Source organism: Diabrotica undecimpunctata, chromosome 3 (genome assembly GCF_040954645.1).
Source record: "Diabrotica undecimpunctata isolate CICGRU chromosome 3, icDiaUnde3, whole genome shotgun sequence".
In the NCBI taxonomy this organism is placed as follows: Eukaryota; Metazoa; Arthropoda; class Insecta; order Coleoptera; family Chrysomelidae; genus Diabrotica; species Diabrotica undecimpunctata.
The window spans coordinates 39,238,407-39,265,661 of NC_092805.1; the positions used below are offsets into that span (position 1 = coordinate 39,238,407).

Genomic DNA, 27,255 nt, shown 5'->3' on the forward strand with positions numbered 1-27,255 from the left:
GAATTTGGGAGAAATATTTTTGTTTTTTTTTAAAGCGTTTCTTACAATATTAGTTTTATTTAAGCGAGTAAAATAAAGCTTACGTTAGCAGGAGCAAAATTTATATTAATCAACCAAAGAATTTTCTAATACAATTACATATTATTTTATTAGTGCTTCGACCTCCAGCCTGGAAATCGTTCTCATAATGCAAATAACCCAATTATTAAATATATATTATGTTTTATGTCGATGGAGAAGAAATTATTTTTTTAAAAATAATTTATTTATCGCCAATCGACCGAAAAAATCGGTAATATTTATCAATTAGGATATTCGCGTTTTGGGAATGATTTCCGCACTGGAAGTCGAAACTGGAAGTCAATCAAAATATGTAATTTTAATTATAAATCTTTTGGTTTATTCCCAGAAAACATGTAAGTATTAGTCAGTTAGGTTTAATTTTTTGAAGATTTTTAATAAAAATGTTACAAATCTTTATTTTGGTTTTTATTAAACTACTTAAAAATGCCCAAAAAATGCTTTTATTTTCCATCAATCCATTACTCACTGGCTACTGTGCAAATTTGGTACCAACATCTTCGTAATAAAAATCTCCACAACTTTTCTAAGTAAAATTTTTTTGATTGGATTTGGGGAACATGTAAGGTAGATCAGGGTTTGTTTTACTTATAATTAATTTTTGTTGATTTATATTTTGCATACTGTTAAATTCAAGTATGTCGGCTCCTTCAGGTATTGTACGTACATTTTCAAAAAAGTTTCAAGCGAATTTTGACTGCCTTGCAAAATAAATCAATTAGCCCCGGGTGCGGGTTTAGTTGATTAATGGCCTGGGGTTAGTTGACTCAATATTTTCTTAGTGATATCATAAGTATAATAATAGTGATACAACCCAAAAACAAATACAATTTTCAATTTTTCAATTTTATTTTGACCATTGACATTAATAAAATCTAACAATTAAAAACGAAACTCACATTTGATTGCATTTGATGTGAGCCCATCTGCTGCAATGCACCCAGTCATCACATCTAGTGCTATTTCTATAGAATTCTTCACATACTAAGCACTTAGTTTCATCCTCAGATTCCGAAGATGTAGGGTCATGATAAGCTGCAGACGGCAGACGCAGCAGACGTAGATGGAATCGGGATTTCTTCCCGGAAAAGAAATTTTCGACCTTCTATAATTTTCTTGTTCTTAATGTCTTTCTTTTGGTTGCATGTTTTTCTTTTATGTTGACCTTTCTGTTTTTTGCATTCTGTCTTTCTTTCGCGAGAGCATCTTTTATCGGAGTATCGATTAAAATAGCAGTTTGTCTCTTCTTTCTGTGATTTTCTCTGATTTTGTCGAAGACCTGCTTTTGGAAACGGCCTTACTTCTTCAGGGGGCAGCAATATCGAACTTGGAGGTTCTATTTTTGTCGATGCGACTGCGTTTGCAGACAAATTGTCGGTGACACCTGGGAAACGTTCTAGAATTTTTGGTGGATTCTCCATGATTTTAGCTTGCTCCACTGTTGAAATATTTCTGTTGCTTTTGGTAGCGTTTCCTTCTTGATTTGCTGGTGTAGCCCTGTCTGTCACATATGATGGTAAGAAGTTACTCTCTGTGAAGATACCTTCATGCAGAAGACATATCCATGTTTTACTGAACCCAGCCATTATATTTTTTGGCGAAGCAGCTAAAGGCAGACTCAATTTTGTAATGCCAGGAACATCATATATGGAAAATGTCTTATCTGAATTGTTCACCATCCAGTTATTCATAACTGAATTGCAGTATTTTTTTAGGGGCCCGTAAACACTCTTATCTAGAGGCTGCAATTTATGCAAGCAGTGCAGAGGGAAAGATAAAACTGTTACTTCATTTTCCTTACAAATATCTAACGCCTTGATAGAAAGGTGGGATTCATGGTTGTCAAGCAGAAAAAGTATAGGGTGCTTCTTAGAACATCTTGTGTGAAACACAAAATGCTTAACAAATTTCACAAAATGTTGTTTTTTCATCCATTGCATCTCCTAGGCTTCCGACACGTGCATCTCTGATAAAGTGGTCCCTGTAGTTTACCCTCGGGAAAATAAAGAACGGAGGAACAGTATTACCAATTGCTGAAACTGCAGAAGTGAGTGTTACAAGGGTTCCTTTTTCTGCGGACTGAGTCTATTTGCTTGAAGCCACGTCGTGTCAGTATTCTATCCGGCTGAACAATTGTGATATGCGATGCTTGCAAATTTAGACGCTTATATACCGTTTTCAAATTGTTGAAAAACATGTCTACATTTGATTTGTTGAATAAAGTGGTTTTTGACAAACTGCCATTTTATTGTTTGTCCAGCTATCTGAAACTCTTAGATGGTTTACACTGGCATACTGGAAGTCGAATTTTCTAAGCTCATTGGGGGTTAAACCGTAATAAATATACGAAGCTTGTTTCAGCTAATTAGCTAGAAGTGTCTCTTGTTCCTCAGAAAAAATATTACGCCCATTGAAATGACCTACACGTTCTAGCTTTACATTTCCAACATGTGCTCTGGCTCTACATAGCGCTGAAGTGTTTTTTGTGGTATTGAGAAGTGTTTTGCGACACTATTAACACTTCTGCCATCATTTAAAACTGTTGAAATAGCCCGTTGAATGATATCGGGTGCTGTCTTGCCCTTATCACTTTTCCTCTTGTAGTTTCTCATAGCCCTTTTGTAACAAAAATAAAGACGATTAACTCTCCAGATCTATTTACATTTGAAGAAACATATGCAATATAACAGTTGCTAATAGTTTCCAAATGCCTCGATATCACTATCATTAATATCCATTGTAAAATGCAACTTAATTCACAAATTCTGAAATTTGAGTACATAATGGGGTTTGTCGACTAAGTCAACAGACCCGGTACGGCTTAGTCAACAAGCCCCATGCTTCACCCTGTCATTCAAATCATTCAATAAAATCATAGCCAATGTACGTTACTTCTTAAAAATCTTCACTGAAATTTGTGACGAAAGACAAGTAGTACATATTTTTATTACGAACATTTTGCTACCAAATTTGCTCGGTAGCCAACAAGTAAAAGGTTATAATCATCTTTTTCAAGGTTTGCCGCTCATCTATAAGGAAACACTGAAAAGCTATTGTATAAAACATACACATAAAGTTCCTTTTTTCACTTATGGAATTGTCACATTTGCATTATTATCGTCCTATCAAATTTTCCACCCGTTAAACAAGTACTAATTTATGCACTTCTTGCGTATTTTTTTTTAATAAATTTGGAAATGTCACGTAGACATTTAGAATTTTTTTAATAGCATTAGATTATTATATTTGCTATTGTAATATTTTTTAATTTGTCCAATGCCTTTTTATCTTGATAGGTCCTCAACTCTTTAAATGGGGGACAAATAAAAACTGGGGAAATATTATTTCCCCGGTTTTCATTAACTTTCACTTTTTCTAATATGACAATATTACATGATATACAATATTTTATATTTCCTTTGCTTTTTCTTCTGATATTCACATGCGTTAGCTTCTGGTTGGTTCTGCTTTTTCACACCTAATTTTGGCCCTTTCTTGGTACAGTGTAATCTTCAGATGGCTTATTGTGTTTAGCCTATTGACCTCTAATTAGATGATAAGTAGTAGCTTACTGAATCATATAGTGATTTGGCTCGAAGGGGAGATTTGGCAGTATTAAGGTCCAATCTCTAATAAAAATCGGTTTACAAATATTTAATGGACGTTCCACAGGCTCTTCTTCCTCTTAGCATGCTCAACGTATATCTTTGTGTTGCAACTTGCGAGCAAAAAAATCGACTCAAAAGTAAAATAAGTTATATTTTTTGACTACGCTGTTAGGCCAGTGTATATCCACATATGTGAAATTAAAAGTAAAATATCGTGAACAGAACTAATGTTTATTGCAATAACACCAATATTTATAAAGTTATTAGTAAATAACATAACAAAGATAACTTAATATTGTATGTGAGAAAATATATTACGAATGAAAATCATTGTGTAATGAATATAAAAGTAAATTAACATAAAAAACAAATATAAAACTGCGTATTTTCTTCTCTGAGTTGTATTACATTTTGCATGCGATCTCTTAAGGTATTTATTAAGTTTCTGACTGATTCCTGTGGAATCGCTTCCCACTGTTCATCTAATGCAGTTTTTAGCTCCGCCACTGTCGCTGGTGCTGGATTATGGACCATAACCCTGCGTTTAAGTTCATCCCATAGGCGCTCGATGGGATTCATATCCAGACTCAATGGAGACCAGTTCATTTTTGTTATATTGGTGTTGACCATGTAATATTTCGTAATCCGCGCTGTGTGGTATCGAGCGTTATCATGCATTAGCCGGAAGCCATCGTTTATGTAGCCGGCGTAAGGAACAACATGTTCTTACTCAAACCCCTTCCGTGACCACCATGGGCACAAACACAAGCTCTTTTTTTTCTTCTAAAGATATACCACCCCAAAACATACACGAACCATTTCCATAACTTACTGTTTCAACACTGCCGCACTGGGCAAATCGTTCTCTGTGTCTCCGATAGACGCGTCGTCTTCTGCCATTGTTATACAAGCATATTCGACTCTAATCAGAGAATAAAACTGGACATTCGACTCTCATCAGAGAATAAAACTCTGCTCCATTGGCCAAGGTCCCATTTGACGTGTTCTCGGGCAAACTGAAGTCGAGCTTGTGTTTGACGTGCGTTCAATTTGGTTCCTGTGTTAGCTCGTCTGGTAGTAGTAAGTGGCTGCCTTAAGTCTTCTCGCTAACTGTCCACTGAGTGACGGTGACACCTCGTTCATTCCTCAATGATTGTTCAAGCTCAACAACTGTCGCGTGTCGATTCCGCGAGGCACTCAGGACAATGAATCGATCGTTCTTCTCTGTCATTACACATAGACGACCCGAACCTGGTCGTCTACTGTAGCCTGTAGCTACCCTACCGGTCTCCTGGTATTGACGGTAAGCCCCTGAGATTGCAGACGGCGTCATAAGTAGGCGACCGACGATAGTCTTCTAACCATAGCACTCTCGTAATAATGCTTACCCGTGAAGTATCCATTTATAAAATATTTAGTAGGCAAATTATATAACACGTTGCCAATTTGCATAAAATAATTATTTTTTGGAAGCTCAATAATAGACAATATTTTTTTCCATTAGTTATTTTACTTCAAAGTAACACAACAGAAAATTACTAATCATAAACTACAATTCATCGAGTGAGTCGTTTTTTTTTGCTCGCAAGTGTATAATAATAATTCGAATCTTTATTTTATAAAAGAAAGATTTAAACAATATTTGATAAAATGATAAGATTACCTGTAGACTTAAATGTGAGATTGATAAAAAATCAACAGTATGCTTAATAACATCACTTTTATAGACTTAAGTTATAAATAGATTTTAATAATAAATAACTACAGAGCAACACAAGATAAGTGCTCAATTTAACGCATTTGGGTAACAATAATTTGATTCTTATCTTTAATATGTAATTTAATTGTTTCAACTAATGCGTGATATAAAAGGTAATGAAAGGGAATAATTTTTCTAATTTATAGTTAGGTTTTCCAATTACAAAACTTGGGGAGACAGTCACTTAACAATTCATTACAAATTTATTAATGATATATACTAAGTGACATAGAAATCCGAACACCCAGTTTAAATGATTTTATTTCAATAAAATTTTGTGTAATTTATTTATCTTACTTAAAAAAAGAAGTGATAAAGTTTTTAGCCTTATCAGTTGGAGATTCCGGTTTTTATACTTTTTGTTTTTAAATTCACTAACAATTTAAAAATGAATATTTCAGCCGGAGTAAAGATCCAAATTTGGCGGATTGTGGTTCTTGACATTCTTTACGATTGGTTACGATGCCCAGAGTACGGACCTGTACGATTTCGTCAACTTAGTGAGTTTGATAGAGGCCGTATAATGGGACTTCGGGAAGCTGGACTTTCTTTTCGGGAAGTTGCAGTTAGAGTGCAAAGAAGTGTAGACACCGTGGTTAGGTGTTGTCAGGCATGGCTTCAAGAAGGCCGAACGCAAAGAGCAAGGGACACTGGACGATGCCGTAGAACAACAGACCGTGAAGATCGCCGCCTAAGATTATTGGCCTTAAGAGACTGTTTCTCTACTACCAGCTCCATTGCAAATGAATGATTTGCAGAACACAGAAGACCTTTTGGCATGCGAAGTGTTTACCGAAGAATGAGAAGTTTTGGCCCGTTTTCATACCGACCACACTGGGTCCTCCCTTCAACTCCAGAACACCGCCGTAATCGCCTTCAGTGGTGCAGGGAACGGTCACTCTGGAATCAGGAATGGAACAGTATTGTCTTTAGTAACGAGTCTCGATTTTGTTTAGGCGTGCACGATGGTCGAGCGAGGGTTAGAAGGCGACGTGGTGAAAGGAGGAATCCACAGTTTTTTGTTGAAAGACATGTTCATCACACTGTTGGAGTTATGGTTTGGGGTGCTATAGCTTATGGTTCCAGGTCACCTTTAATCTTCATCAGAGGTAACATGAACGCGCAGCGTTATATCCAAGAAGTTCTAGAACCCCACCTTCTACCCTATCATGATACCCTGTCAAATCCAACTTTCCAACAAGATAATGCCCGACCACATGTTGCAGGAGTCACAATAGACTTCTTTCAACATATTGATGTCACATTGTTAGCATGGCCACCAAGATCTCCCGACTTATCCCCAATTGAGCACGTGTGGGATATGATGTGTAGGAGATTGCTTAATTTGCAACGTCCTCCTCAGACTCTACAAGCACTTCGAGAGGAGTTAGTGGTTGCCTGGAATGAGATACCACAAGAAGACATTGACCACCTGATCAGAAGCATGCCTAGGCGCGTTGGAGAATGTGTAACACATTGGGGGGCATCCACACATTATTAAAGGTAAAAGGGCTTTAAAGCAATGCAATCATTTTGAAATTTTAATCATTTACTTATTATGCTTCATTAAGTACTTATACAAAATTTTATTAAAATAAAATCATTTAAACTGGGTTTTCGGATTTCTATGTCACTTAGTATACATTCTCAGCAAATCCATCTTCTTTTACCGAACCTTCTTTACGGGTTACACTTTACCGCCGTACACCAATGCAGGTATATTATATCTTTACTCTCAGCCCTTCCTCGATTTTTCGATCACAGAGTACCCCGCTCATTCGCTTCCAGTTAAAACAACCAGCCTGTATCCTGTGGGCAATGTCTCTATATAGTGTCCCATTTTGCGTTATGTAGGAGCGAAGGTATTTAAATTCCCCGACTTGTCCTAGATTTTTCCAAAACAACTCGTAGTACCCAAGCATTACTGTTCCTCCCAACCACATACCTACCCAACCACATATACGCAGGTACGATTTTGACTTGCTAACCTTAAGTACTCTCTCTACACTCTCCTTTCCAACTTTCCAACATTTCCTTCCTGTCCTCCTCTAACATGATGTCATCCGCAAAGAGCATTGACCAAGGAGCTCCCATCCTTACCTTCTCTATCGGTACAGTCCTTAACTGGACAACTTTCGGTCAATCCGACACAAGTCCCTACTTTGGTATACTCTCCCTCATACACATCGTTCATAAGTCTTACGTACTTCTCAGGAACCCATTTCTTTCTCATACATTCCATGCTCTTGTCTAGGAACTGTGTCGTATACCTTCTTAAGATCTATAAATACCAGATGCAGCTCACTTTTCTTCTCGTCTACTTATACCAATCTAGTTCACTTTATTTCTCTGTGTAAAACAAGACATCCGTTGTCCTATTACCTGGATAAACCCAAACTGTTCCTCTCCTATTTATGTCTCTCTCCTTAACCTCCGCTTCGCTCTGCAGGTATGTTCCAATTTTCATTGTGTGCGACATGTACTTTATCCCTCCATAGTTGTTACAGTCTTGAATGGTCCCCTTTATTTTATACCATCGCGTTCTCCGTCCATGCATTGGGCATCCTTTCTTCCCTATATATCTTACTCATAATTTGTCAACAACACATTAACCCCTTCCTCACCTAGAACATTCCAAACCTCCACAGGTATTACATCATATTATAACTTACCATTCTTCATCCTATTTAATGCCTCGATAACCTCATCTCTCGTTATCACCTGTATCACATTCTCGTTTGGGGTCCCGCATCATCTGTCTCTCCTCTGGTATTCTTCACTTAACAACTTTCTAAAGTACTCGTAACATTTTTTCTTTATTTCAACATCGGATCTTAACACTCTTCCATTTCTTGTACCTGCAGAATGCCTAAAACCTAACTGTGCGTGTATGTGTCAGTTGTCATTGAATTTTCTATAAATTCGTTTGTGGATTATTTTTAGAAAAGTTTAAAGTAAATGACTATTTAAGCTAATGATCCTACATTTCTCACTCTTTTTTGCGTTATTTTTCTTCGACATAGTAACAAATTATTAATTATAACGTTATTTTTCTCCGCCTTGAGCGAGAGCAGGAAGCAGAGCATGCGCTGAGCGACCGCCAATATAGTTTTAGGACCAAAAGGTCTACCATAGATGCGGTCATATAAGTGACCTTTTTAGTCAAGCAGGATACAAAGAGATGGCTGGCTCTCATCCTGCTTGACATCAAGAATGCCTTTAACATGACGTCATGGGAAAAATCATTAGTGAGTATCTGGTTAATATGGTTGACAGATACTTTACTGACATGCCCATAAGGGAAAAAATACCATCAGGTTGTCGCGGGGTGTTCCGCAGGTTTCATTACTAGGTCCCACCCTATGGAATATCCTGTACGACGCGTTTGTTGAGGCTACAGATGCCAAGCGGATGCACTCTTGTAGCTTATGCTGATGATCTTGTACTGCTTGTGAAGGCGAGTCAGATAACGGACATGGCTAATGCGGCTAACACAGCCCTGCGTCTTATTAGTAAGTGTATCAGAGCGAACTATCTACAGCTCGCACCTCAGAAAACTGAGGTGGTAGTTCCCAAAGGGAGCCGTACAAATCATCTCTTCGCTTTATAGTAAGAGGGGTGGAGGTTGCACCGGTTAAATCGGCTAAGTATCTCAGAGCCTTGGTGTCAGAAAAACTAAAATTCGGAGTACATATCCAAAAGACGGTGGAGAAGGCGAAACGAGGTCTGGAGGCATTGGATATCTCAAATGAGGCTGAGAAAGAGAGAGAGAACGATGAAGAAGTGGCAGAGAGAATGGGCGAATGATAGCTGAATGGGCGAATGATAGCTTATTCCCGATCTGAGGCCGCGGTCGGAATTTCAGGAACCAGATTACTTGTTGACGGAGTTACTGACCGGACATGGTAGTTGGATGCCGAACATTGGAGGTCCAGGTAGCTCCAAAAGAAGGGTGCTAAATGGAGTGTTCCTGTCGGTGGTGATCTACGCTGCCCTCGTGTGGTATATCGCACTGAACACTGTCAAATACGCCAAGTTGATGGAGACTTCGCAAAGACGAATGCTCCTAAGAGTATCTAGCGCCTACAGGACGGCCTCAAATGAGGCTGAGAAAGAGAGAGAGAACGATGAAGAAGTGGCAGAGAGAATGGGCGAATGATAGCTGAATGGGCAAATGATAGCTTATTCCCGATCTGAGGCCGTGGTCGGAATTTCAGGAAACTAGATTACTTCCAGACGGAGTTACTGACCTGACATGGTAGTTTTGGCACCTTTGCAAATAGGATAAACAAATCTGTCTCGGCAGACTATAGGTTGTGGGATATGGTTATATGTAAGTTTTTCCTTAATATAATATAGTTATTCGTCTTTTTAGGTGATGATTAATATATGGATTTTAGTTGTTTATTGAGTGGTAAGACCACTACTCTGGAACGGCGGTTAAGGTTTTAGCCGGAAAAAAAGTAACAAATAAACATGTTCAATGTAATTTATGGATTGGTAAACATAATTCAGAATGAGAAGTTATTTTTGTTTTGCAGTATATGTAATGTACAACTTCAAACTCTTGAATAAATGAATAATTGTCTTCTCGAATCTGAAGTTGATCTATATTATAAAATAATACATTCAAGTCAATTTAATTCCGAACTTTCACCATTTTTTAGCCATAAATTAGATCAACTGAATGGTTGACATGTTTATTATCGTAATTAATACAATTTTGATTGCCATTTGGTTAACATGAGTTATTATTGTTTGACACTTCTTATCAGCTGCGCAGATGGAATCAACTTATAAATGATCACACTAATTCTTTTTTGGTGAGGTCAACTCTAAACATTCCTTAACTATCATTACCAATGCATAATCCAAAAAAATAACATATAGGTACTAATACATTACTTTTTAAAGTTTGTTTAATAAAAGGATAGGATTTTTTTTTTAATTTTACCTTTCTTCCCGTTTTTAAGCTTTTACGTATTTTCCAGTTGGCTTAAAATAAAAAAAGTAATTTTATGTATTTCATTATTTAACAATTAATATTATATATATATATATATATATATATATATATATATATATATATATATATATATATATATATATATATATATATATATATATTATAGGATCCAACTTGTAAATACAATACATTTTGGAGACGGCTATCGCCGTTATCCTCCGCAATCCTCCTGGTCCAAACCTCTCAATTCCATCGCTCTTCTAATTCCTTCATTCCATGAGCGTCGAGGTCTGCCTCTTTTTCTTCTTCCAGGGGGCTTCCATCTGTGAAGTTTTTGGGGGCTAACGTTCGTCAGACATTCTCAATAGGTGTCCAAACCATTTTAAACCTCTTCTTTCTATTCTGTCAATGACCGTTTCTGTAGCATTCATGTTATTTCTTATAGATTCGTTGGTTTTCCTTTCCAGCCTTGATGTTCTAGCACTTCTTCTTAAATAATCCATTTCAACTGCCAACAATCTTCGGGTCTGCATTAATTGTCCATACTCCAGAGACATAACAAAGAACTGATTAAACCATAGTTTGCCCTATTCTTTTTTGTTCCTTTTGGAAATGTTGGGATCCCACCATAAGGATTTCTACAGTTTTACGTTCCTGATTTATTCGGTGTTTATTTTGGTTTCTCCCAAGCCATTCTTATCAATGAGTACACCTAAATATTTAAATTTTTCCACTTGTTTGATTTCCACAACTGTCCTCGTCTATCAACACTTCAAACCTTGCATCTGAATTGATAACTAAATATTCTATTTTCTTCATGCTGACTTGTAACCCCCGTTTTACATATTCTCTGTATAGACGCTTTATCATAAATTCTAGATCATAAGAATCTTGAGCTAGGACGACTTGGTCATCCGCAAAGTTCAGGGAGAACAGTACGTCATTTCCTATGGCGATTCCCATTCCCTGGCAGTGGTTTTTCCAATTTTGGAGGGCTGCCTCAATATATAAATTAAACAGTAAGGGTGACATACTGCATCCTTGTCTTAGTCCTTTAGTACGTTTATTGGCTCTGATAGTCTATTTCCGATTTTTAGGTAAGTAGTGTTACTTCTGTGATTATTCCTAAAACGTGTGGACTAATGCCGAGTTGTTGTAAAGCTTGTCACAATTTAAGTCTTGGAACTGTATCATACGCCTTTTCTCTAGATGTACTTCGGTGCCAACCGCTATTCTTTTTTCTATTAATTGTTGGAGTATAAACAAGTTATCAGTGCAAGATCTACCAGGCGTAAATCCACTTTGGTCTTCGCTAATTAGATGGCCTAAATCATCTATTTATTATTGATATATATTTAAGACGTTTACTGATATCAGTAGTAGCATTCCCAGAATTGATCTGATAGTAATAGTGATATTTAGATCATTAGAAATACAGGGTGAGTCATGAGGAACTTTACATACTTCTACCATATGTAGAGTCCCTCAGGGAGCATATCATGTGGCCACTAAAAAATGTCAACTCCTCTTCTTTATTAATTAACAGGGTGATTTGTGTAATTGACCATTTATTTCATTTTACTGTAGTGTTTATACAGCTCATTTGATTTTTTTAATTTTTGCATGATACAGTACACTACTATCAAGCATTCGACTGGTATTAGCTAAACTAAAAAATTCCGGGACTGGCTTTGGAAAAATTAATTTAGGGATTCGTATTAAATATTACACCCTGTATAAATTTTTTTTAAAATGCAATAAGTGATTTTCAAACTACATAAATAGCCAATGAAAACGACATATGCGACAATGTTGTCGCATTTTTATTAAATTTTTAGTGAACGATCAAATCTTATCAAAAATAGAACAACCATAATGAAGTATCAAATTATAAGGTAATTAATTTAAACAAATATTATAAATTTCAAACATTTTAATTGAAATGATAAACTGAGTCACTGCACAACAAAAAACAGTAACTACTAACAATAACGAAGAACAATAAAAAAAAAAAACTAAAAATATGTACATAGTTATGATAAACCCATAAATTAGAACTGGAAAAGATACAATAATGGTAACAAAATAAAAATAATTCAAAATAGATTTTCGAAATGGAACCCTGCAGCCTGTACACATTTTTGTTGCCGAATTGTTAATTGACGTATTGAATTACGGATACTCTGGGGATCGTTTCTAATAGTATTACAACAATGTATAATTCTATCAATTAATTGTTGTCGGTTTTTAATATTCACTGCGTAAATTAGTTGCTTCAATCGTCCCCAAATATGGTAATCAACGGGATTGAAATCAGGGGATCTTGAAGGCCACGAAATAGGACCTGCACGTCCTATCCACCGGTTGCCATAAACATTATTGAGATGTTGTCTCACTGCCAGTAAAAAGTGTGGGGGTGCCCCATCATGCTGAAAATACATCCCTCGGATAGCAACGCTCGCGTTGGCAAGCAAATTCGGCAAAATATTTTGTAGAAAGTTCAAATAGACCTGCCCTGTTAAAGGACCATCAAAAAAGTGAGGACCCACTAATTGGTTATTATGGGGATTTTCTTCTGCCCACACATGTGAATTTCGTGAATTATTTATCCCGTCTCTGGTAAATTGGGCTTCATCTGTAAATAGTGTCCTGTATAGCGTTGGTCGATTATTGTTAATCCATCTACAAAATTCCAACCTATCGATCTCATCTCCAGCATGTAGTTGCTGAACCATTTGAATGTGATATGGGTATAGATTATTTTTTTGTAAGACTCTACTTACTTTTGATTGAGTAACATTGAGTTCTCGACTTACTTGTCTAGTGCTTATTGTAGGGTTCATAGTAACGGCGTCCATAATGTCATCTTCCTGCGCTTCATCTACATGTCGCTCTGTTGTTCCACTAGGAAAAGTGCCATTTTCTCGCAAATAATAAAAAACTGACCCAAATGTTGGATGACTGGGAGTTCGACGATTAGGAAATCTCCTGCGATATTCTCTACTAGCAGCCCTACCATTCCCATTACAGAATCCATAAACAAATATTATGTCTGCATATTCTGTGGTCGAAAACTGATGTGGCATTTTGAACGAAAGTAACAAAAGCTCTACCAAAACTAACACAATGTACTTAACGTAGATATGACAGAAGAAATATGTATTCTCGTACACATAAATAACAATTGATAATGACAATAATGACAATGGGTATAAAATATCAAGAAACATCAAACGGTCAACGCCAACCTTCATTTTAAACTTTTTTAGATTTATTTTTATTTAGTACAGTTGATGCAATGTATTATTATTTGACATAAAATTTTAATCATTTACAATCAACAAAAACTAACACATACAAGAGGTTTGACTTTTTAATCAATTTAATTTATTATATATATATATATATATATATATATATATATATATATATATATATATATATATATATATATATATTTAGGGATTCTACAGTATTCACTGCCTTCCCTCGCTCAACCGTTTCCATCTCTCTCTGTTGTTCCATTCTCCATCGTTTAGTCCTCTCTTACTCATGGCGTCGTCTACTTCGTTCCTCCAGGATTTTCGGGGTCGTCCTCTTTTCCTCCTTCCTATGGCGCTCCATTCGGTTATTTTCTTTATCCATCTGCTGTCGCTAGTTCTTCTTACATGTCCATACCACTTTAGTCTTTTTTGTTCTATATATGTTAGTATGTCTGTTTCTATTGATGTTCTTTGCTTTATTTCGTCATTACTTCTCCTATCCATTCTTGTTACTCTGCAGCATCTTCGCAGGCATTCCATCTCTGTTGCTACTGTCTTACTGCTGGTTTTCTTGTTTTCTTTCTAATTTATTATTTATCGAAAATAATGCCCCAATACGATCTATGAGTAAAAATTTAAAATTGAAAAACAATTGATTCTATCGTAGAGATAATACAAAGTGACAGTAAAGATGTTAATTTTCTACGTATTAGATTATGTTGTAGGAACTCATTTTAATTAAAATGTTTGAAATTTATAACATTTGTTTAAATTAATACCTTATAATTTGATACTTCATTATGGTTGTTCTATTTTTGGTAAGATTTGATCGTTCACTAAAAATTTAATAAAAGTGCGACAACATTGTCGCATATGTCGTTTTCATTGGCTATTTATGTAGTTTGAAAATCACTTATTGCATTTTAAAAAAAATTTATACAGGGTGTAATATTTAATACGAATCCCTAAATTAATTTTTCCAAAGCCAGTCCTGGAATTTTTTAGTTTAGCTAATACCAGTCGAATGCTTGATAGTAGTGTACTGTATCATGCAAAAATTAAAAAAATCAAATGAGCCGTATAAACACTACAGTAAAATGAAATAAATGGTCAATTACACAAATCACCCTGTTAATTAATAAAGAAGAGGAGTTGACATTTTTTAGTGGCCACATGATATGCTCCCTGAGGGACTCTACATATGGTAGAAGTATGTAAAGTTCCTCATGACTCACCCTGTATATCAAAACGCTACATTTCATGTAAAACTGTTAAATCAGCTAGAAGTAAAATGCAAAAAAACAACAACGGGAAGTTCGACCAGGTGATAACATCTCCTTGAAGTTACTCACTTTACTCCTAGAAGACGTTTTTAAGCAACTATAATGGAATGATAAAGGAATTAACATGGTTGGCTAATACCAATTAATCCCATATTCGCTGACGACGTTGTTTTAAAAGCTAGAAACATTAATGAATTCATTAAATGAAATCCTTAAGAGTTACATCAAAACGTTGCAAGTGTATTGTTATAATCTAACTACAGCAAACAAACATTATCTCTTATTCACGATCAACTAAAAGAAAACGCCAGCGTGTATGTCTATTTACAAAATATCCTGAAAAATTCCATAAATAAAATTTATACATGATATAATAATTTTATTATCCTTTGATTACTAGAGTATTTAACATACGAACTTTTGGGTTGCACACAAAAACAAAGGTTATTCTGAAATACAAACAAATAGTGAGACATACCCTACAAAAAACGTTACACTGCGCTGCACTAAATACATATGGAACAAAAATTAAAAATAAAACCAGGTATATTTTATATTTCCTTCGTTCACCAATAGAAAATATTTAGCATTGTATCTCCAACTGTTATGCCACAACTTACAAAGAATTCTGCTACTTTCATCTAATCGGCATGACACTCACTTCAAACACTTAATTTAATTTCTGTTAGCTGCTATTGCATTTCTTTTAAAAAAAGACTGTGTACTTAAATGCTGGTATTATTTAAATCTAATAGTATTGTTCTCTTTTTTACGGGCAAAGTACTCGATTGCACCGAAATAAATACAAACCAACCTTTTTGGTTCGAACCTCCAACGACCTAACTTCTGAACTGATTTCTATTTATTCATTGGGTTAGTCGCCGATCTCAGAATTTTCAGTATTTATTTTAAAATCTACGCTAAACAGAGATAAAACGTATTTAAAAGTGAAACAGTTAATATTTCTTCTTGAAAGTGCACTTGGCCAATTATAAATAGATTCCAAAGTTGTTTAGATTTTTAATCTTAGAAACGCAAAAGATTATGAACCATTTTCGGTTCTTATGATTTACAGGGTGAAATAAAAATGCTAGATTATTAATTTACCATATTCTATTTTGTTTACTAAAAAACACTGTTTTCAGGTGGAAGAGATACGTGACATGATAGACAAGATACAGGCGAATGTTGAAGAAGTGAAGAAAAAACATAGTTCCATTCTTTCAGCACCTCAGAGCGATGAAAGTGAGTAGAGACTTGAATTTTTTTAATGATTTTGAATTTATTGTTTATTTTATGATTAAAATTTAACATATATTTTTTAAAGAAACCACAAGAAAAAATTACCTGTTAGGAACTCAATCTTTCATAAATTAATTAAAGGATATAGTTTCATAATAGGAAGAAGTATAATAAGACCTATAACGGTTGTCGAATGCTAGGTGGAATCAAGCAATGTAAGAACAGAAGTTATAGAAATCGTCAAAATACTTCTAGAAAGTGCTACAAATAATCAAATATTCGTCAATGATACGCAAAGAGAAAAAAATTAGAAATACTGATTAAATTATTTAGAATGAAACTCGGATCCTTAAGAATAGTCTTCTTCTTCTTCTTTCTAAGCAATTATGTTTGTTCATTGGCGGATTAATACCTCTATGGAAGGTTGTCACTTCATCTTTTGCGCGGTCGTTCAATACTTCTTCTGCCCATTAGTGACTTATCTCTTGCTATATTGACGACACGGGCCTACCCTCCACTTTGATCTTGTTGCTAAAACACTCGAATATTAGTTGTCAATTGGAGTGTCTTTAAGTACCGCCACAAATTGGATGATGTTAGTCATGCGTTTAGTTCGTCCGCAGCAGTGAATTCGGGAATAATTATTAAATAAGGAACAGTCTGACAATAGAATGATGGTTCCACCAAAAATGTTATTGATTGTCACGAATATCTTTCAAAGTTCTGTCCAGTGCCTGTAATGACTTTTTGTAAGCCAATGTACGTCTGTCTCAAACGCCTGTAAAATCTTCGAAATTGCGCTATTTTTGGCGATGTTGGAATCTGGTGTTTGATTTTGTATGTTTAATGGTAATTTCAAGGCAAAATGTGCAGTTCGTCCTCCTTCTAATAAAGTTGCAGATATTGCGATTACTGCGATCTTATCATTGCCAATAACAATAAAATTAGTAATGTTGTTTCTGTCCCTCCGAGAGCACCAAGACAGTAAATTCCACCAGATCCAATGTTCACAGCTTCTATCAAAGTATCGTACCCAACCCTTTTTTGTTGATTCAACCGTAGAAAACTTGTACGAACTATTTCGGCAAATGCTTCAGTGTTGAACGGTTGTTCTCTTTGTAACTGTTATTCTCTTTCATAAAGTCAAAAAGGAAATGAATAACATTATTTACTGCCAAATAATAATGGTGCGTCATTTTATTTTTTTTTGTATTATTTATTTATATATAAATTTTCTTTAATATATATATATATATATATATATATATATATATATATATATATATATATATATATATATATATATATATATATAACTACATAAAAATAAACTATATCTTGATACTAAACTAAAATAAAAGATATTGTTCTGGTACTATTTAAATGGGAATAAGCCACAATTAAAGGTTAAAGTAAGTTTATTGGCGTTTCAATTTGATTTCCGAAGTGGAAATTGAAACGCCAATAAACTTACTTTAACCTTTAATTGTGACTTATTCTCATTTAAATAGTAATTAAAATAAAAGAATAAAATAAAAGGCAGACCAAATGACAAACCAAACAATTGAATTAGCATACTGCGGGTCTATTAATATTTGTCAAATTTAAGATTTGATTTTATTATATTTTATTTTATTTTTATTCCCTTTTATTTTAATTTATTTTATTTTATTCCATTTTAATCTAATTTATCTTTTAGATAATCTATTATAATCTAGTATAATCTAATATCTATACTATTCTATTATAATCTAATTTATTTTATTTTATTATTATTTTGATTTATTCTATTTTACTCTATTTTATTCTATTTGATTGTATTTTGTTCTATTTTATTTTATTTTGTTCTCCTTTATTCTAATTTATTTTAATTTAATTTTGTTTTATTTAATTTTATTTTACTTTAATTTTATTTTCTTCTATTTTATTCTACGTATTTTATTTTATTTTAATTTTATTTTGTTTTTATTTAATTTTCTTGTATTTTATTATATTTTATATTAATATTTTTATTATATTTTATTCTTCTTTATTCTAATTTATTTTATTTTTTTTTTGTTTTAATTTTATTTGATTTTATTTTAATAAACACTTTTGTATGTATGTATGTTGTCAAGTTTCCCTTTGTTGAAATGTTGAAAAGGTAACTTTTTTAATCACAGTATGACTCCATCTATTAATTATATTGCGATTTAAAATGACGGAACATATAAAAACTGTTTTTACGTCTGTCCGTACAGTTTTCTGAACTTTACCTTTTATACAAACCTTGTCCTGATAATAACAAACACAACAAAAAAAGAATTATCTAATTTGGTTGCAGTCGTTCTGAAGTTCTGGCGCCTACAAACATTTCAGCGATTCATTTTTATTTATATACAATCCTTTTTATTCCCTAAAAATTAACATTGGATGTATATAAATTTTCAAAAAGCTTCTCAGTTTTAATATAATGGCGAAGGAAGGAACTTCCCGTTTAATGCCATCAACTAAAACATTCACTAAACGCATTTGTTTTGGCGATCAGGCCAATAGTTAGTTATTTGCGCTTTAATTTAGTGGCTTCACTAGTTGCTCCACCAGTGACCAAGTGTAATAGCCACCTAGGGCTCCTTGCTATTATTTCTATTACGTTTTCTAATTACCAATGTATTCTTGGTAAGTATAACCTTCTTATGAGTGTCTCATAGATTCCTGTCACCCTCTGCTTTTCTAAGTTTTTTTTCAGATTATATCCATTTGAAATCATTATTTTCACTATATTCCTTTTGCTCTAACTTCTTTAAGTCTCAACTGTTGATATTATTGCTTTTTTAATAATTTTGTATCACGTCCTTATAAGCATGTTAAACATAATAATCTTTCATATTTTTTCACCCGGCCTTTCTTTGTTGAAAGATACGATATTGTAAATTTCGTGTAACAAGCAATGTAATTACACCGTTGAGTATAATTTGGTGCCTTAACTCAAGAACTTTTATCTGAAAATCTGGTTAATAGATTAACTCGTTGCATGCGAGAGTTTGCTATCTTTTTATTCAGAATCGTGTCCAAGAAGCGTTTCGAGCTCTGTTTGGCGAACAACAAAGGAAATTACCAGATTTTAAAATCAGTCGATGGTATTAAATTGCCCATAGACAGTTGCGAAAATTACTACCAGCTGGATTTTTATATAGTAGTAAATAATTTTTTTTAGATTTCTCCGCGTATTTTATTATTCTTGCCCTAAAGGACAATCGTACCGAATTGATTTTTTTTTAATATACTTAACTAATTACTCCTTGTATATAATTCGGCGCGAGTAAACATTAGTGTTTTTGTGATAGTTTCTTAACTATTTTCTATGAACTATTTATAGTCCAGTCGTTAGGATTTGATCTCTAAAAATGAAACAAGCAAGCTCTATTTTTCTGTGAATATTAATTTGAAGACCCCAAGAAATATGGAAAAAAGTTTGTCACTCCTACCCTCGGGTTTCTCCCTAAAACGCCCCCTCGTACTGGAGAAAACGGAAAATATCGATTTACCAAGAATCTGAATGCCGCAGAAAAAAATGTTTAAAACAAGAAATGAAGCTGAGATAATTTTGAACAAAAATGTTTATTAGCACTTTTTGTATAGAATGAACCGTTCTCTCAAAAACAATGCTTGAATCGACCGGCCATTTTGAATGTCAGGCGCGCGAAATCAATGTTTTTAAATAAAATTTGTATCAACTTTGATCAGAGTATCCTATCGACAAAAATAAAAATGTGCTTTAAAGATGAAGAGTGCTGCTTTCGTGTGCGATTTTTCCATTTTGCCGAAAAGAAAGTCAGTTTATATAAAGCTGATAAATAAATAAACGTTGCTCGTTTTTGACGTGACAACGTCTTAAATTAGGTTGTGGCTCGGACTCACTCATGAAAAAGTGTAACGCCCGCTCACGTCTGTTACGATGAGTCACCGAACGAGAGAGAGGCCCGCCGGACCGGCGAATGCCTTGCGTCTCTCTCCCACTCAAACATGATCGGTCCGCTGCGCGCGCAGCACTAGAGAATTAGGCGCGTTGAATCGGTGCGTGCTTGTGTCTCTGTCTTTCTCGAGCGTTCTTGGCGTTGGAAAACCGAGAAAGCGTCATAATACAAGTTCACACGTGTGGTTAAAGTATCGTCAGCTGTGTCTGTAGTGAAAATGTGGAGTGCTTAGATTCGTCATTTACAACAACTACAACAATAAAGGTAAATAATTGTACACTAATATTTCATTATCGTAAACTATGATTGATTGATTAATTGTTAGATTGACACAAAAGTTGAGAAACTGAGTTTATAGGTTATGTCATACTATTGACAAATGTTGATAGTGTTAAGTAAATTATTAATGTCATTCAATTCCTTGTTCCTATTGTGCAATTTAATAATATTCATATCAATAAATATTCTACCGAGAAAAAGACGTTGTCACGTAAAATCTTCGCCCGTAAAACCGACTTTACAGGCAACCGATTTTTTTTTACCATTTTTTACGGTTCTCATGAGATCAATAAAATTTATCACTTACATTTCGATCTATCACATCGAAATTTCGATTTTGAGTTTTGGCAACAAATATAATTTTGTTAATTTTTTTAATAATTATTAATTTAAACTTTCACATTACAAAACGTCACGGGAAATGCCTCCCACGAAGACAACATTGGGTGGAATTTATAGTTTGAGTTGTGTAGTTTGGAAAAAGTATTTGTGCAATCGAATAGAAGCAGAGCATATCTGATTTTATAGACTTGACAAAGGCTTTCGATCGCATCCAAGTCCAAGACGTCTTATACAAACCATCAAAAACATCTACTTCCATAACCGAATACAGGGAAAAATAAGTGGAAAATAGATATAACTAGTTAAAGAGATGTTGAAGAAGAAGTACAACAAAGCTTAAAAGCAAGTAAAGCGGTGGGATCTCTTAATGACATAATCTGGAATAACAAACACCTAAGACGAGACACAAAAACAAGAATCTATAAAGCAGCAATTAGACCTATATTAAAATACACGGCGGAGACAAGACCTGACACATCTAAAACGAGACGACTACTAGAAACAACAGAGATGAAAATACTCAGACGAATATCAGGGAAAAGTCTGTTGGATAGGGAGAGAAGCGAAAACATAAGAAGAGCATGCAATATAGAAGGCATACATGGATGGGTGCCAAGATGGAAACAGGAGTGGAACGAACACATTGGTAGAATGGGACACACAGAGGATATGTTAGTACGAATAGCATGAGATAAGTCACAAAATGGACGAATAACTATTGGCAGACCAAGAAAAAGATGGTGCGATAATTTAAACCATTTATTAGGCTAATATTGAAGAAGAAACAGGCTTTAAAGGCTACATACAAGAATAAAGAAGAAGAACAGAAGCAGTTTTAAACGTTTTAGATCGTCTGTAATATGAAAGTTTAATTCAGCGTTTTCTAAGCATATTTCAAATGTCTCATACAGTAACTGGCCAAATTATTAGGCCAAACAAGGAAAAATTTACTACATGAAGTTATTTCTCCCATGATTCTAAATATATTTGGAAAAAATTACCATTTTGTTCTTTTTTGTGAATAATAACTCTTAGGTAATAAAACTACTAAAAAAATTAAGTAAGAAAATTTATTTATTTAAAAAGTATAATTTTTACAAAGTAATGATCAGTTCAATATTTTGTATGTTCGCCTTTGGCTGATAGAAGACCTTGAACACGTCGAATCATGCTCTCGATACAGGCTTGAATAGTTTCCTGGAAGTGTTGATTATGATGCCATTCATATATGAGCATTTAAAGTACCTCTCTTTCATCAGTAATGTTTTTTTTTTTCGAAATCTCCCTTTTCAGTAGTTCCCACCCATTTTCAATAGTGTTCATATCAGGCGAATTGCATGGCCAGTCAGGAACTTTAATTTTTTTTTGTTTTAAATAAGTCTCATCTCGAGTACTTTACGGTACTGGTCTTGTCTCATCGTGTTTTCCACCACGTAGAAACGGCCTGTACCTTTGCCGGATACCACAGTCCAGAACATGAGTGACGGTGGGTGTTTGATATCAAAGGTGGGCACAATGTATTCGGGCTAAGAAATGCTCATGTTTTATTAATTTATTGATATTCAAGCAAAACAACACAATATACCTTTTTCCAGTCTTCCACTGTTCAGTTTTTGTATTTTTGTGCCCATTCAAAACGTTTCTTTATCGAAGTATCCTAGCTAGCAGTTTGTTTGCGACAAGTCATCGACGAACTCTTCTTTCTAAAACGCAAATTCCTTCATCTTTTATCTCCTGGGTAAGCATTCGCACTGTTTTTTTTTTCTGTTTTCCAGACAAATATCTCTTATTTTGCGATCAGTTCTAGGAGTAGTCACGCGATGTCTTCGGCTATGAACCTTTCGCTGTGTATCCAAACTGACTCCAGACGCAATTTTCTGTTTTATATGCCTTAAAGAACTTTTTGATACTCCTACCATTGCTGCTATTTCATTTTGAGATATTTGTCCAGCTTTTAGGAGTCCATATATCTGACCTACTGTTTTATGTGACAGATCAGCGTTTTTCCCCATCAAAACATGTATAATAGGTACCATTAATTATACCAATAACTGTTCTATAATCTAAAAAATATTAAAAGAAAGAATAAATCACTCTCCTCTGCAATAAGAGAGGTGTCCGATTTTTTTGTCAAACAGTGTATTTATCTCATGGTCGCGTAATGAAGGACATATTTAAGACAATTCGCACGCTCCATGAAGTCCCTGTAACAGAGATTGGATACCCTTGCTATAAAAAACTAAAATTCTTAAATAAATGTTCCAGACTGATATAGTCAAAATCATAAAAACTATGTGGTCGATAAGATTTCAAATGAAGTAAAACCCAAGTGAGTCATGATATATGAATTTCCTTTGATGGAGGCGTATTTACCGAATTGACTGATTAATGCGGCTGAAACCAACTGTACAGCCTATTATAATCGAGTCTTTTTTAATCATTAGAGATAAGACTATCTAGTAAAATGTATGTGAATATTTTATTCTTTACTTATAGGAAAAAAATAATTTGTACATATTCTTATTTTATATTATTAGATCATAAGACCATTTGCAGTACATACAATGTGCCAAGACCATACATTTTGTGTGTTGCAATGAACATAATTCAGATTTTACGTTTACAATTCTACTGTTCCAGGTTATTATTATTTATATTATCTTCCTCTTTATGTTCTGTTTTCTCGTCGAAGGTTCAAAATCAATATAGCGTTTCTAACTTTATTTACCGTTGTTTTAAACAGTTCAATTGTTGTAAGTCCAAACCAATCTCTTTCTTAAGTACTTAAGCCAGGCTATGCTTCACCTGCCTTGGCTCCGTTTGCCTTTTATATTTCCCAGCATTATATTTGCAGTATTACGTACTTAGGTCCTTTAATGACGTGTCGTAATTGTTCAAGCTTTGTTGTTTTCAGGATGCTAATGGTTTTTTCGACTTTTTTTCATTTTCTAGAGGAGTTCTACATTCGTTATTCTCTCAGTCCTTGATATTTTTAACATCCGGCGGTAAAACCACCTTTCAAAGGCCATTAAGTGATCCATTTCAGTTTTCCTAAGTGTCCAAGCCCCTGATCCATAAAGGAAAGTTGAAAACACGTAGCAACTCAACATTTTTATTCGGAGCCTTAGATTGAGGCAGCTATAACAAAGAAATTGTTTAATCTTTATAAATACTGCTGTTGCTATTTCTATTAGGACTTTTATTTTTGACCATTGCTCTTTGAAATGACCATAAATTTTGTTTTTATAAAATTAATTTTCGACCCATAGGTTTTAAGTGAACAATTTAATCACTCTACAAGTGTTAAATCCCAAAAGTTATCTGTTATACAACTGTGTCGTCTGCATATCGGGTATTGTTAGAAACTTCTCTATTAATTTTTACACCCACACTACGGTCGTTCAAAGATTCGCGGAAAATAAATCCATTGTATAAATTAAATAGAAGATGAGAAAGAATACACCACTCAAAATTTCTACTTCCTCATAGAGCTCATCATCAACTTTAACTTTTGTTGTCTGCTTCCAATAAAGATTCGCTATGATTCTTATATCCCAGCTCTACATATTAATGCCTGTGGGTATTTGTATTAGCTTGTGCTGTTGGACTATATCGAATGCCTTTTCGAAATCTATAAAGCATACATATATATCCTGATTCATATCCAAACACCTTTTTGATTCTCGCTGATTTCAGACTACTTTCTTAAATATTCTGCTGTAAGCTAAGAAAAACCTTAAAGTGGGGCTAATGGAATTAATTGTACGATGGTCGGAACATTCTTTGGCGTTCGGATTTTGGGCAATGTTACGAATGTTGATAATAGCCAATCTTCTGGAAAAGTGTCTGCTAAATAAATCAAGTTGAACAAGTCAACATAAATTTTAATGTTATGGCATGTAGCACCGTCCTGCTGGAATATAAAATCCAAGTCCTGGTAGAGTCGTAAGCACTTGGTACAAGACTATTCTTCAAAATTTCTTGATACTTTGCTGCGTTAATTGTGCCTTTTACAACCTCATAGGTAATGCTTCTTCCTCTAGGTAAAGGTTCTTTTCAGGTAATGCTTCATTTTGACTTCTGATAACCCGTTTTCGAAAATCTTTCACGCAATCATCAAATTTCGATTCGTCACTGAATATTACGCTGCACCACCCAAGATTTCATGGACCGTTGATGACTGGTCCAGAGTCATATTCAGTGACGAATCGAAATTTGATGTTAGCGTGGAAGACTTTCGAAAATTGGTTATCCGAAGTAAAAATGAAGCATTCCATTAAGAATACCTCAAAAGAACTGTGAATTTTTCCAAAGAAATTATGATTTGGGGCTCCGTATCATTAGTGGATCTAGGAAGATATGAAGACAGAATAGAATTAGTTAAGCTATACTATGGAAATCCGAACCACCCAGAAAAAAACGTAAATCACCCAATATGTTAAACATTTAACTGATAAGTTTAAAGCTACATGTGACGTTAATAACACAAAGCACGAAGGAGACCGTCAAGTGCGAAATGAAGCAAGTGAAGTGGCGGTATTGGGTCATTTACAAATGAAAAATCGACAGTCTATCATGAAACTATCTCATGTATCTGGTGTATCAGCATCTAGTGTTTATCGAATTATAAAATCCAATAAATCTCATCCTTATAAAATACGATTTCATCAATTAAACGAAGATGATCCTGGTCGTAGGCTTCAATTTTGTGAAGAATTTAGTGAAATCATAAATAACAACCAACATCTATTTTACAATACGTAAAACGTACAATGCGAAGTCAATAGACATAATCCTCATTTATTCATGGAGACTCATACACAAACACCTCAGAAATCAAATGTATGGGTTGGCAATTTAGGGAATCACGTTATTGGACCATTATTTCTTTAAGGAAATCTCAACGGAACAACTTATATAAATTTGTTATAAGACGTTATTGATCTGCTCATCACTGACACATCTTGTAGAGGATGAACTGACTTTCCAACAGTATGGGGCACCCCCACATTATGATATACGTGTAAGACAATTTTTGAAATAACGTTTTCCATAGCGTTGGATTGGCAGAAGGGGTCCAAAGAGTGGCCGGCAGATCAACTGATCTTTCGCCTTTGGATTTTTTTTGTGGGAATACCTAAAATCAAAAATATACGCCACTATGCCTGCAGATCTTGCAGAGTTGCAAAAAAAATTGTGACAGAATGCCGATTATTGACACCGGAGGTATTTGCAAATGAACGAAGAGGTTTTAAAAATATACTGTATTATTGTATGGAGGTCACAGGAGGATATTGCGAACATTTAATTGGTTAATTTGATGAAATTTAATATTTTTTGTTATTACTGTGTTCAAGCAATAAATTTGTTAAATCCAAAATTATCTTTAAATTTATTCTGAAAATTAAAAAAAAAATGTGACGTGTAGAGAAAAAAACCTTTCAAATGATGTGCCACTCGACCACACTTGCTATTTAAAAAAAACTGGGGGTTGATGCGGCGCAGTAGGGGGTTACATTTGAGGGCATAAATTTGGCATGAAAATTCCTCCCCCTCCCAATACAAATTGACGTGTTTTTTTAAATTTTGAAGAAACTATTGGTTTCTGAGTTTCCTGGGGGAGGGGTCAAATTTTCATTGGAACACACTATATATATATATATATATATATATATATATATATATATATATATATATATATATATATATATATTATATGTGTGTGTGTCTGTATCTGTGTGTATAATAATAATACCATTAATCTCTTCGGTATGTACAGAATCTAATTTATTTGTCCCTTCCATTCAATAAATCTAGCCCCGATGATTATCTGACTATAATTTATTGGCGAGTTAAGGTTCGACATAAATCAACATTCAATACTACTAAGTACACAACATCGACTACCTTGCCACATTTCAATGATGTTTCATTGAAACGTGCCTCAACTACAGCAGAACTGCCTTTGGTATATCAGTTTTATTACAGTGTTGTATACGGGTAGGAAGGATAATGGAGAAGATATTTGGAATGTAATCAAATGTAGTTTGGTTTATTTGATGTTTGTATATTTGATGTTATCGCAGAAAGGTATAGCTCATAAAAAAAGTTTATTTTCATCTCTGAAAGGTTTTAGCCAGAGACGGAAAAGAATACCAGTTATCTGGAGTTATTTTCTTTATATATACAGTGGATGGCCAAATTATTAGGGACAGTAAAATGATTTCTTAATTTTCTTGTTTAACTGAATTTTTTTAGCAAGTAGTTGGCTTTTAGGTTTGCATTAATTTTTTTATAAGATAGTGTGGTATTAAGGTCACAAGGACAACGAGTTTTGTAAAACCATTTATTTTTTTCGCAAAAAAAATTGTAACAAAATCACTAATATTAATAATTAGAGGTGCCACCCTTTAATTACAGCTTCTACTTTATTTAATCTACAGCTTCTCATACAAGCGTCTTCGTTATTTTTTAAA

General features: G+C 34.2%; 1 protein-coding gene across 5 annotated transcripts in view; it reads left to right on the forward strand.

The window, feature by feature from the left end:
- The window catches only part of Syx1A (Syntaxin 1A), a 526,136-nt gene that overhangs the window by 6,012 nt on the left and 492,869 nt on the right, over positions 1-27,255 (forward strand). For all 5 annotated transcript variants that reach the window (XR_011950302.1, XR_011950303.1, XM_072525768.1 and 2 more), the window contains exon 3: positions 16,106-16,205. Coding sequence is in view for 3 of the 5 variants with exons in the window: in XM_072525768.1 (XP_072381869.1) it covers positions 16,106-16,205 (100 nt within the window). In the remaining 2 variants the exon portion in view is untranslated. The remainder of the gene's footprint in view (positions 1-16,105; positions 16,206-27,255) is intronic.